Below are 13,517 nucleotides of genomic sequence, written 5' to 3' on the forward strand. Positions count from 1 at the left end.
AGCAATTTCTTATTTTTAACAGCACCATCGTAGCATTGTTAGCTGGACACAAAAACTTTTAATATTAGATATCCCAGTGTTTTGTGATAATAATAATTAAAATCTTTAGAGCCAGTTCAAAAAACCCTGGCAGATTAAATCTGTTTCTGGCAATACATAAAAACAAACAAACAAAAAAAGTCCAGGCTGGTCAAAAAGGTGGTAACCCTAGTGCTGGGTTAAGATGGGTCAGGAGAAGATTTCCTAGGACCTAACCCAAAATACTCAGGCCTGGATCAGGACCTAAGAACTCAGCAGCACTTTTGGTTTAAAGCTTGTGACATACTGTTTATTTTTGTTGTGGAGTTTAAATGCCTAGCTGGCATTTTTGAGGAGAATTTCAGTTAACTGTTTCAAGGCTACCAAGGAGTTGCTGTACAAGACACCTTGCTTCTGATGAGTTTTGTCAGCCCCCCTCTGAAAGTATCTGAAACAATGTAGAATATTTAAACAGTTGCGGAAAAGGAAGCCGTGAGTGGGAAGAGCAGCTGGATTCTGTCTGGTCTGTTAGGGCTTGTCTTCATGGTGGGATAATATGCCCTATCAGGTGGTGATTTCTAAAGCGTACTAAGATGTTGCACATTAATTGATCTCTGTGTATCCTGCGGTGTGCACTAAAGGTTATCTAGTGCATGATGAGCTTTAGAAATATCAGCTCCGTAAAGCACATTACCCAACCATACATGGATTCACCAAGGCCAAGTCATGCCTGACTAATCTAATTGCCTTCTATGACAAGATAACTGGATCTATGGATGAGGGAAAAGCAGTGGACATGTTATTCCTTGACTTTAGTAAAGCTTTTGGTACGGTCTCCCACAGTATTCTTGCGAGCAAGTTAAAGAAGTATGGGCTGGATGAATGGACTAGAAGGTGGATAGAAAGCTGGCTAGATCATCGGGCTTAATGGGTAGTGATCAATGGCTCCATGTCTAGTTGGCAGCCGGTATCAAGCGGCAAGCCCCAAGGGTCGGTTCTGGGGCCGGTTTTGTTCAATATCTTCATTAATGATCTGAAGGATGGTGTGGATTGCATCTTCTGTAAGTTTGCAGATGACACTAAACTGGGAGGAGTGGTAGATATGCTGGAGAGTAGGGATAGGATACAGAGGGACCTAGACAAATTAGAGGATTGGGCCAAAAGAAATCTGATGAGATTCAACAAGGACAAGTGCAGAGTCCTGCACTTAGGACAGAAGAATCCCATGCACTGCTACAGACTAGGCACCGAGTGGCTAGGCAGCAGTTCTGCAGAAAAGGGCCTAGGGGTTACAGTAGACGAGAAGCTGGACATGAGTCAACAATGTGCCCTTGTTGCCAAGAAGACTAACAGCATTTTGGGCGGTATAAGTAGGAGCATTGCCAGCAGATCAAGGGATGTGATCATTCCCCTCTATTCGGCATTGGTGAGGCCTCATCTGGAATACTGTGTCCAGTTTTGGGCCCCACACTACAAGAAGGATGTGGAAAAATTGGAAAGAGTCCAGCGGAGGGCAACAAAAATGATTAGGGGGCTGGAGCACATGACTTATGAGGAGAGGCAGAAGGTACTGGGATTATTTAGTCTGCAGAAGAGAAAAATGAGGGGGGATTTGATAGCTGCTTTCAACTATCTGAAAGGGGGTCCCAAAGCGGAAGGATCTAGACTGTTCTCAGTGGTAGCAGATGACAGAGTGAGGAATAATGGTCTCAAGTTGCAGTGTGAGAGGTTTATGTTGGATATTAGGAACAACTTTTTCATTAGGAGGGTGGTGAAGCACTGGAATGGGTTACCTAGGGACATGGTGAAATCTCCTTCCTTAGAGATTTTTAAGGTCAGGCTTGATAAAGCCCTGGCTGGGATGATTTAGTTGGGGATTGGTCCTGCTTTGAGCAGGGGGTTGGACTAGATGACCTCCTGAGGTCCCTTCCAACCCTGATATTCTATGATTCTATGCAGTCAAGCCCTTAGTTTGAAGCTGGATTCTCTGTGGTTCACGTTTCATCAGGTCCACCATTTTTGTGTCTGCTTTTGGAATACATCAGACTATTAGCTGTTCATAGGACCAGGTTAATTTTTACTGTAAATTCAGTAGGCTCAATACAAGTGAGGTGTAGAGAGAGGTAAAGGTGCCTTCATAAATTGCCTTTCTGCTTTCCCAAATCCTGGGGCTTCCTAGGGGACACACCAATTTCTGGTGCAAATTAGAGCAGCCAAAGGACCTTTCTAATTTAGGTTAACTTGTAATGACCACTTAAGAGGCATTGTGATGGTGAGGCTAGACAGAGCAGAATTTTTCTGAGCTTCATTGTTACTGTGGTCTCCAAGGCTGGGTGAGAATGTGACTCTAAGCACCCCTGTATTCACACTACTGTCATAATACTTGTGTAAAATATGCCTTGTGAAGTATGATATGAAACTAATGACTCAACGGTCATTAAAATTCTTGCGTGATGTATGTATGCAGTGGGCATTAAGAGTTATGAATATATCTGGAATTACGACCAAAGTGCAGATAAACCAGATATGTCAGGGGGAGTTGGTAAACTGATCTGACCTAAACAAAGGAATGTGTTTTCCCCACTGGGAATTGTACTTTAAAGGACAATGAGAATGTATTTACATATCACATAACCAGACCCAATAAACTTACAAGGGGTGGAGGCAAACCTCATGCTAACAAGTAGGGGAAGAAGAAAAGGAGTACTTGTGGCACCTTAGAGACTAACAAATTTATTAGAGCATAAGCTTTCGTGAGCTACAGCTCACTTCATCGGATGCATTTGGTGGAAAAAACAGAGGAGAGATTTATATACACACACACAGAGAACATGAAACAATGGGTTTATCATACACACTGTAAGGAGAGTGATCACTTAAGATAAGCCATCACCAACAGCAGGGGGGGGAAGGAGGAAAACCTTTCATGGTGACAAGCAGGTAGGCTAATTCCAGCAGTTAACAAGAATATCAGAGGAACAGTGGGGGGTGGGGTGGGAGGGAGAAATACCATGGGGAAATAGTTTTACTTTGTGTAATGACTCATCCATTCCCAGTCTCTATTCAAGCCTAAGTTAATTGGATTTCTACATAGACTGCTTCCGCCGACGTGCACGAGCTGAAATTGTGGAAAAGCAGCATCGCTTACCCCATAACCTCAGCCATGCAGAACACAGTGCCATCCACAGCCTCAGAAACAACTCTGACATCATAATCAAAAAGGCTGACAAAGGAGGTGCTGTCGTCATCATGAATAGGTCGGAGTATGAACAAGAGGCTACTAGGCAGCTCTCCAACACCACTTTCTACAAGCCATTACCCTCTGATCCCACTGAGAGTTACCAAAAGAAACTACAGCATTTGCTCAAGAAACTCCCTGAAAAAGCACAAGAACAAATCCGCACAGACACACCCCTGGAGCCCCGACCTGGGGTATTCTATCTGCTACCCAAGATCCATAAACCTGGAAATCCTGGATGCCCCATCATCTCAGGCATTGGCACCCTGACAGCAGGATTGTCTGGCTATGTAGACTCCCTCCTCAGGCCCTTCGTTACCAGCACTCCCAGCTATCTTCGAGACACCACTGACTTCCTGAGGAAACTACAGTCCATTGGTGATCTTCCTAAAAACACCATCCTAGCCACTATGGATGTACAAGCCCTCTACACCAACATTCCACACAAAGATGGACTACAAGCCGTCAGGAACAGTATCCCCGATACTGTCACGGCTAACCTGGTGGCAGAACTTTGTGACTTTGTCCTGACCCATAACTATTTCACATTTGGTGACAATGTATACCTTCAAATCAGCGGCACTGCGATGGGTACCCGCATGGCCCCACAGTATGCCAACATTTTTATGGCTGACTTAGAACAACGCTTCCTCAGCTCTCGTCCCCTAATGCCCCTACTCTACTTGCGCTACATTGATGACATCTTTATCATCTGGACCCATGGAAAAGAAGCTCTTGAGGAATTCCACCATGATTTCAACAATTTCCATCCCACCATCAACCTCAGCCTGGACCAGTCCACAGAAGAGATCCACTTCCTGGACACTACGGTGCTAATAAGCGATGGTCACATAAACACCACCCTATATCGGAAACCTACTGACCGCTATTCCTACCTACATGCCTCTAGCTTTCATCCAGATCATACCACTCGATCCATTGTCTACAGCCAAGCGCTACGATATAACCGCATTTGCTCCAACCCCTCAGACAGAGACAAACACCTACAAGATCTCTATCATGCATTCCTACAACTACAATACCCACCTGCTGAAGTGAAGAAACAGATTGACAGAGCCAGAAGAGTACCCAGAAGTCACCTACTACAGGACAGGCCCAACAAAGAAAACAACAGAACGCCACTAGCCATCACCTTCAGCCCCCAACTAAAACCTCTCCAACGCATCATCAAGGATCTACAACCTATCCTGAAGGACGAGCCATCGCTCTCTCAGATCTTGGGAGACAGACCAGTCCTTGCTTACAGACAGCCCCCCAATCTGAAGCAAATACTCACCAGCAACCACACACCACACAACAGAACCACTAACCCAGGAACCTATCCTTGCAACAAAGCCCGTTGCCAACTCTGTCCACATATCTATTCAGGGGATACCATCATAGGGCCTAATCACATCAGCCACACTATCAGAGGCTCGTTCACCTGCGTATCTACCAATGTGATATATGCCATCATGTGCCAGCAATGCCCCTCTGCCACGTACATTGGCCAAACTGGACAGTCTCTATGTAAAAGAATGAATGGACACAAATCAGACGTCAAGAATTATAACATTCAAAAACCAGTTGGAGAACACTTCAATCTCTCTGGTCACTCGATCACAGACCTAAGAGTGGCTATCCTTCAACAAAAAAGCTTCAAAAACAGACTGCAACGAGAGACTGCTGAATTGGAATTAATTTGCAAACTGGATACAATTAACTTAGGCTTGAATAGAGACTGGGAATGGATGAGTCATTACACAAAGTAAAACTATTTCCCCATGGTATTTCTCCCTCCCACCCCACCCCCCACTGTTCCTCTGATATTCTTGTTAACTGCTGGAATTAGCCTACCTGCTTGTCACCATGAAAGGTTTTCCTCCTTCCCCCCCCTGCTGTTGGTGATGGCTTATCTTAAGTGATCACTCTCCTTACAGTGTGTATGATAAACCCATTGTTTCATGTTCTCTGTGTGTGTGTATATAAATCTCTCCTCTGTTTTTTCCACCAAATGCATCCGATGAAGTGAGCTGTAGCTCACGAAAGCTTATGCTCTAATAAATTTGTTAGTCTCTAAGGTGCCACAAGTACTCCTTTTCTTTTTGCGAATACAGACTAACACGGCTGCTACTCTGAAAAAAGTAGGGGAAGAGTCAGCATGGTATCTATACCGAGCAGGAGGGAGAAGTTTGGTCTGGGTTTTATTTTCAGAAGTATCCGTTTAAAAGTATTCATTTACTGGTTTATAAAGACAGTGGGCAGAACCTCAGATGTTAAGCAGTTGAAACAACTAATCATATATAGTATTACTGTATTAATGAAGTGTATAGAGTGAGGTCTTTGCTGAAAGCTAATGACACACTGATTCATATCATTGTGAAATGTATGTATTAAAAGTATAGGAGGAAATATGGATACTTAATGATATTATGTTTTAAAGTCTAGAGAAACAGGTTCCCTCTCAGACAGGAGGGCAGGCAGCTATCTACCTGCCTTCTGAGATTAAGCCAGGTGTGACCAAAACCAATGGAAGCTGCATATACGCAGAAACCAGTCAAGGGGTGGGAAGGCCACAGGAAGGGGAAAAAATAGCATGATGTCATCCTGCCTCTTGGAACAGTCATTGGACTTTGGAAGATAAGCAAAGACAGAAGCCATCTTTTGCATCCTTAACTAGATAGACACACAGAACAAAGTTCATGCAAGCTGAGAAAGATGGGTCCTTCAACCAAGGGGCAGTTGAACTGTCTGGAAACTGAATATAGGTGAGAAACTTGCATAGGTAAAGGTTGTACTTTGATAGATTGTTTGACACTTTTAGTTCTGTGTTTTTATTTTTATTTGCTTGTAAACTTTCTAACTTAATCATAGAAATGTGGGACTGGAAGGGTCCTTGATAGATCATCTAGTCCAGTCCCCTGCACTCAAGGCAGGACTAAGACCATTCTAAGACTGACTAGACCATTCCTGACAGGTGTTTGTCTAACCTGTTCTTCAAAACCTCCAGTAATGGAGATTCCATAACAGTAGGCAATTTGTTCCAATAACTACCCTGGCAGTTAAAAAGTTTTTTCCTAATATCCAACCTATACCTTCCTTGTTGCAATTTAATCCCCTTGCTTTTTGTCCTATCCTCAGAGATTAACACGAACCATTTTTCACCTTCCTCCTTTTGTACCTGAACTCCTTTAAAATCTGGTCATCTTTTGTTAATAAACTTTTTATCATTAATATAAATTACCAGTGCTGTGTTTGAATTAAAGTGAATGTTAACTCCAGTTAATGTGGCAAGCTGGTAGGTTTTGTGTCTTCTGAGGCCTTACCATTTCTCTGAGCTGTACAGGAGCAGGCCAGACATTACAAAGCACACTGTTTTGGGAAAATTTGGGACTGGGAATGTGTTGGGGTCCTCTTGCTGGCTGTAACTAAAGCTGGTGGAAGCCAGTGTGTGACTGGTGTGTTACTGCAGGCTACTGGGGTCAGAGTCTGCTAAACCAGAGCTGCAGCTAGGGTATGACAGACAGTCAGGGTATGACCCTCCTGCTTGTAGGCTGGTTGTGAGTGGCCCAGGTTGAGAGCTACAGCAGCAAAGTATTGTGAGGCACCCAGGGTTACAGGGCAGGTAGTGACACAACCTCTCAGTGGTCTGGATTGCACCTCTTAACCGAAACACATCACAGAAAAGTATTAGATGCAACTGGTGTGCCTCTGACCAGCAATCCCTTTAGTGCAGCCTTTTGAGCAGCGCAAAATAGCTGGCAGCAGGAATGAGGTCCCTCACTGAGCTAAATTTGGATGTGACATATAGATGTGGCAAGGATACCCCTTATTGAGGGTAGATCCGCACCTGCCTGGTTGGTGGAAGAAGGGCTAGAGAGGCTCAAAAGCAGCTTGGACTTTGGGGCCTATAGCTCCACTTGGAGTGGGGAGCAGAGGTTGCCCAGATGCTATCTGCAAATCCTGAGCATTTGAAAGAGAATACTCTTTCTCCTTGTTGACATGCCATGGATGGAGAGATGCAGGGGGACTGGGGCTCATAAACAAACATTGAACCATAGATTGGGCACCTGGGTGTGGTGAGAGTCTCTGGAGAAAGTGCTGGGTGAGTTGTCTTGCTGCCCCCTAGCTCTTGTGCTAGTCTAGTCTCCACAGTCTAGTCTAGTCTAGTCTAGTCTCCACAGCTGACTGGAGAGGAACCAGTTCCCTTGCAGTCATGGAGGTTCTGTGCATGTTCAGTGCTTCCTCAACACTATTTTACACAACTGTACTGAGGAGGGAGGAGTCATGGCCCAGGAAGAAACTAAGAAGTGGGGTTTGGTTTTGTATGTTTACAGCCAAATTTTCCTTCGTACTTTCAAAAATCAGGAGAAATGTATCTGTTTGGGTACCCAAAAATGGAGGTGTACAAAATTAATGGAATGCTTCTGAAAATGTTAGCTTTCATCTTCATTCAAGCATAAAGTGGGATATGGTTTGTAGTAATAAATTGAGTGTGTGGTTGTGTCGCTTGCCCAGTACTATTCTCTTTATTACCATGCTGGTAAGTTGCTTGGTATATTTTGCCTGTAAGAATGGCACATGCACACAAGCATGCTGCAGAAATACAAGTTATATTGTCCAAGAAATGTTGTGTTATGTGGATGTTTCATGTAAGACTACTCATGTCAGTAAATTTATTCAAGTGTGTAAACTTTTATAGACCCAAGCTTTAAGACAGGTAGCTGGGATATGTGGTGTGGTTCAGTGATTATCTGCAATACATACACATTCGGTATTATTTATTTTTTGCAGGCTTCTCGGCTTCATAGTGGTATTAGGATTTCAGCTGGTCATCCCACAGACGTCAATTGAACACAGAAAGGTAAGCAACAGAAATTCAGGTTTTGTATCATCAGAAGTAACACTATGGTATGTTAGTGTAAGAAACAGAGTAACTTGGTACAAATACCTCTGCTGTTAGGCATTATATGCAGGACCTTATTTAAAAAAGATGGGAGGCTGGCTGGCCCTGTGCCTTTGTGTTGGTTGGCACACTCTATTGCCCGATGCAGGTTGGATTCTCAGTCCCCTTCTGGGAGAGAGACTGACTAGTGCCTTCCATACTGGATGATTGTGGACTGGTGTTGGATGGGCTCTGTCATTCATTCTCTGCAAACTCAAAGAAGTGGCCTCCAAGGCGGAATCTTAAAGGGTAGAGAGGAGGGGAATGTCCCTGCTAAAATAACATCATAAGGGAGGAAGGTTCCCCAACCAGCTAGCCTTCTTCCCTAGTGGCATTTTCTTCCTTGGGATGTCACTAAGGATAATAATTTCACTTACTGAGCGTTTCACCATTGGGAGCAATTTGTGGTGCAGTTTCTTACCAATTTTCTGGGATGCTGCTGGTTTTACATGTTGTTGTCCCTTACATGCAACAGATCATAGGGTTGCCAACCCTCCAGATATAAACTAGAGTATATCGTTGATTATCTTTAACTTGAAGTCTTTAAATCATGATTTGAGGATTTCAGTACCTCTGCCAGAGGTTAGGGGTGGGTGGATGAGGTTCTGTGGCTTGCAATGTGTGGGAGGTCAGACTAGATGATCATAATGGTCCCTTCTGGCCTTAAAGTCTATGGGTTAAACTTCCCAAAACCCCTCTGACCCCACCTATCAACTGCCAGACAACAAGACAGCCTGAGCAGCTAACAGCAAAGAGAGAGACCTTTCTAATTAAGTGTCAGCTCTCAGCTTTGTCACTGGAGGAGTTCTTCCTGCTTTTATGTTGAGATTCTGGTGTATTCTGGGCATATTCGTAAGTCTTTGGTGCTTTAGTTTGTGGTGCTGGAAATAGTATGATTACCAGGAGTGGAAGTAACTTAAAAGTCTTAATGATACGGGGGCCCAGCTCCGGGCCCTTGGAAGGGCTGGGGCTGAGGGTCAGCCTCTCCCAGCCAGCCCTTCCATGTTGCCGGGGCTCTGGTGGCAATTTAAAGGGCCTGGGGCTCTGGCCACTGCTGCAGTAGCCTCAGCCAGGATCCCTGGGCCCTTTTAAATCGCAGGCCATGGGGCAGCTGTCCCTTTTGTTCCCACTCCACTCAGCGGCCCTGGATGGGGCAAAAGGAGCAGCGATGTTAAACGTTGGCTGTGTAAGGGCCAAGCCGGCGGCCACTTCTTACTGGTACACCGTACCAGCCCACTTTCACCTCTGATGATTGCTCACTTTGCACCTTGCACGGCTGTTTTTGCTCTGAAAGATAAAGACAAGAAATATAATCTGGGTACTGGACTCGAATACTTGGGTGAATGTTCGGCTAAAATATTTGTAAATAGTCCAGTTATTTTCTTACTCTGAAGCTTTCTGGAAAATGAAGAGAATCCCCAAAGCAGCTGATTGGAATCCAATTTAACTGCACCTCAGTGCAGTTAACCCACCTACAGTGCAGCTGGGACCTTGTATCTTATGACTTTATAGGCAGAGGTTTTGGGTGGTGGTTTTTTCTCTCTCTCTCTCTGTCATTATGGGGGTCTTACTAATTTATTTTATTCTTTATTTCTCTTCCTTAACACCCTTTCCCTCCACTCCTTCCCCAAAGGTATCAGTGGTAGGAATGTTTTTTTCCTTCAAAGCAGCTTGGAATAGTTTTCTGCTGGTTTGGAAGCTTATCTCCTACTTCAGCTTGTTTGGAAGTCATATTGCTTTTGAACTAAAATTCACCTGTAGTTTTCTCATGAACACTAACATTTGTTTTCATTAACTCGTGTCACTGCTTTGGATATGCTTCTAATAGGATTTGGCTTATTGGCTGTGTTAATATTAGGGGAGAAATGAAAGTCTGGTCCTGCATGCCAACATATAGTAAGAAATATTTTGGAAGAGAAAAACTCTTCTTCAGCAAATCCTGCAGGAGCTGAGCTGAATAGGTTACTTGGCTCAGAAACACACAAAAATAATCCATTTTTGGCACACTAGCCTAAATTTAGCTAGAGAGGAAAATTAGCCAAATTACTTAAATAGTGCAGAAGAGCAAATGGAAACAGGCTGCAGGGACAACAGTACTAGTTGGCAGAGTTTTCTTTTTGTTTGCAGTTTCTTATTCTGAACTTCTGCTGCCTTCAAGAGCAAAACTTCAGTTTATCAAAAAACACATTAGTTGCAATTGAATTTCACTTAGAATTTTTGTGGTCACCAGAAACTGATGAGCATTTTTGAATTTATAGGGACCAGACCACGTGAACTAAAAATGAACAACATATTCATGTGACTTTAGGAACAAACATGGTAGAGCTCTGTGTACTGCTCTGTTATTAACTCTGAATCTGAAATTGAGATTCAAATAAAAGCTGGTTTGCAGCAGATGTTTAAAGTTGCATCATTTCTGAGATGTGGATTATTGTGCTTATCAGCAACTTTTGAAAAACAGATTCTTCTGATAGTTTTTAGCCTGCTTTTTTTCCGGGGGGTGGGTGTGTGCGCGCACACATGTGTACATAGACTGTACTTTATCATGAGGTTAGGCTACCCACTGTAGTAAACACAGATGAGTTGTAGTCTGGAAACAAAATATTTGAATCTTAACTATATTTTACGCTTAATTTGTGTTCTCCTACCTGGACTTTAATGGATGGTGTCATAAATATAAAGGGAAGGGTAAACACCTTTAAAATCCCTCCTGGATTTTAAAATCCTTTCACCTGTAAAGGGTTAAGAAGCTAGGATAACCTCGCTGGCACCTGACCACAATGACCAATAAGGAGACAAGATAATTTCACAGCTGGAGGGAGGGAGAAACAAAGGGTCTGTCTGTGTGATGCTTTTGCCAGGGACAGAACAGAATGGAGTCTTATAACTTAGTAAGAAATCTAGCTAGATATGTGTTAGATTATGATTTCTTTAAATGGCTGAGAAATTAGACTGTGCTGAATAGAATGAATATTCTTGTCTTTGTGTCTTTCTTGTGACTTAAGGTTTTGCCTAGAGGCATTCTCTGTTTTGAATCTAATTACCCTGTAAGGTATTTACCGTCCTGATTTTACAGAGGTGATTCTTTTACCTTTTCTTATATTAAATTCTTCTTGTAAGAAATTGAATGCTTTTTTCATTGTTCTTAAGATCCAAGGGTTTGGGTCTGTGGTCACCTATGCAAATTGGTGAGGATTTTTATCAAGCCTTCCCCAGGCAGTGGGGTGCAAGGTTTTGGTGAGGATTTTGCTTGGGGAGGGGGGGAGAAGGAGGAGAGTGGAGCTTGGCTGCCGGTGGGTGCAAAGCACCTGCTAATTTTTCCCTGTGGGTGCTCCAGCCCCAGAGCATCAACGGATTCAGCACCTATGGCCCTCAGTATCTACTAAACTGAGATGCCATTCCTATCTGGCCAACTACTTTCCATTGTCCTTCAATATTAGAGATTTGATTGATCCATTAGGCATGTTCTTGCTACTTGGCATTACTCTTTCCTTTATTGGTCTCCCCACCTCCTGTGCAGTTTTGTTAAATAAATAAGTTTTGTTTGGCCTTTTCTTGTAATGCTCATACTGTTATGAACAGAAGTGTAAAGGTTTGGTACTTCGCAGGATTTATAATTCTCTTCCCAAGCACTACCACCAAAGCACATATTCCTGGGTTTTTAAGAGATTTTTTGGTGGTGTGTTTAGCTATTTTATTGCTGTATACGTTATGTGGCTATGATAAAACAGGACGATGACAACAAAATTTGCTGTCTTGCTCCTTTTCAGAGTACCAGTAGCTATTTTTCATGTACTATACAATTTTAGGGGTGAAACTTCTCTGGACGTAAACAGCCAAATTCTTATCTGTTACATTGGTGTAAATGTTAAATAATGCCACTGAAATCAATGGAGTTGCTTTGTTTCCTGGCTGTTTTTCTATGTGTAACAAGTTCTGAACTCAAGCTGGAGTAATCCCAAGGATCAAGTATTTCCTTCTCTTCTCCTTAAACTCTTCACACCATGGCAAGTTGCCACCGGCCCAAAAGGCATGTCCGACTGATGTTGGGGAACTCCTTGAGCAGCTCCTTAAATCTGATTGTAGCAATCACTGTAGATTGAATTTGTATGGAGCCACAATTTTAAAAGCGTGTCTAACCGCCAGAGAGAAGTTGAAGGCATAGCCCACTTCTAAGTAAAATAAGGCTTCTATATTTTCTTTCCTATCATTGTTTACTGAATTATTTGCAAACCAAAGCTTTTGCCCTGATTATTGTGCTCTTTCTCTCAATGGGTTCCTTCAGTGATTCCACAATCCGGTGTTCATTACATAGCCCTTTATCACGGAATGTTCTGATTCCCAGGAACAGTAGATTTTTAACATCACTGAGTAGACTAGGGAGATTGTACAGTGAAAGTGAGAGCTTCTATTTACCCCAACTGTCTTTTAGCTTATTTGCATATTTGTTTATTTCCCTTCCTGTATAAAATGGTTGCATGGTAGTGCTGTGTACTGTTAAGCAGTTGCCCAATTTCAGTGCACAAGTGATTACATGTCATTGGTGTCAAAGTGGGAAATTTTTATACATGTGTATATTATATGTATGGAATATATGAATATGCAGGATATAAACTCTTTCAACATGAGTTTGAAAAAGCTTCATTATATTGTTAAGCAGTTCACCTTAATAAAACTTTTTATACCACATCTTGGTGTGATCTGTGTACACCACATACTTTACAAGAAATCTGTTTTAGAGAATTAAAAAAACACTTTGGTACTATTCCTATCCTGATATCTGAAAAGCTAGTTACCAAGAGTTCAGCTTCCCAGGTTCGAGAGAAAGTAAGAAAGTAAAACTAGTAGAAAGCTAGTCAAAGGCAAGCTGATTCAAAATTTTGAGGGAAGCAGTCTGGATTATGCAACACTCTGCAAATTCTGCTTCAGATTCATCTGAATCAAAAACAGAGGTAAATATGAAAAACCAAAGTACATATGAAAATAAAATTACAATCAGAACAGTAGCTCCTGTGATATTTTTATATTAAGCTAAATTTATTTTACACTGTTCCCACACTTCCAGAGCTGCAGATGTTTTGTATTGTCCGATTTAGTTGCACACTATCAAGGTATTGGGATGTGGGGAAAGATGGAGACTTTGGCAGGACTGTAGGGGACAGTTGTGGCTTTTGGCACTTGAGATGTGGAGAGACACAAAGGCCGCTTGTGATTATGAAATAAACATTACCTCAGTGTTTCTCCTCAGAATCATCAGGTGTGAAATGCTGTACAAACACAACTGTTATCCGCCTAGGACAATGGGGTCATGATCTG

General features: G+C 42.6%; 1 protein-coding gene across 3 annotated transcripts in view; it reads left to right on the forward strand.

Annotated features, from left to right (window-relative positions):
* Positions 1 to 13,517, forward strand: part of THSD4 (thrombospondin type 1 domain containing 4) — a 600,466-nt gene that overhangs the window by 35,305 nt on the left and 551,644 nt on the right. For all 3 annotated transcript variants that reach the window (XM_043493644.1, XM_038420562.2, XM_043493645.1), the window contains one exon: positions 8,051 to 8,120. In XM_043493644.1, coding sequence (XP_043349579.1) covers positions 8,051 to 8,120 — 70 coding nt within the window. The remainder of the gene's footprint in view (positions 1 to 8,050; positions 8,121 to 13,517) is intronic.

Source organism: Dermochelys coriacea, chromosome 10 (genome assembly GCF_009764565.3).
Source record: "Dermochelys coriacea isolate rDerCor1 chromosome 10, rDerCor1.pri.v4, whole genome shotgun sequence".
NCBI classification, from domain to species: domain Eukaryota; kingdom Metazoa; phylum Chordata; order Testudines; family Dermochelyidae; genus Dermochelys; species Dermochelys coriacea.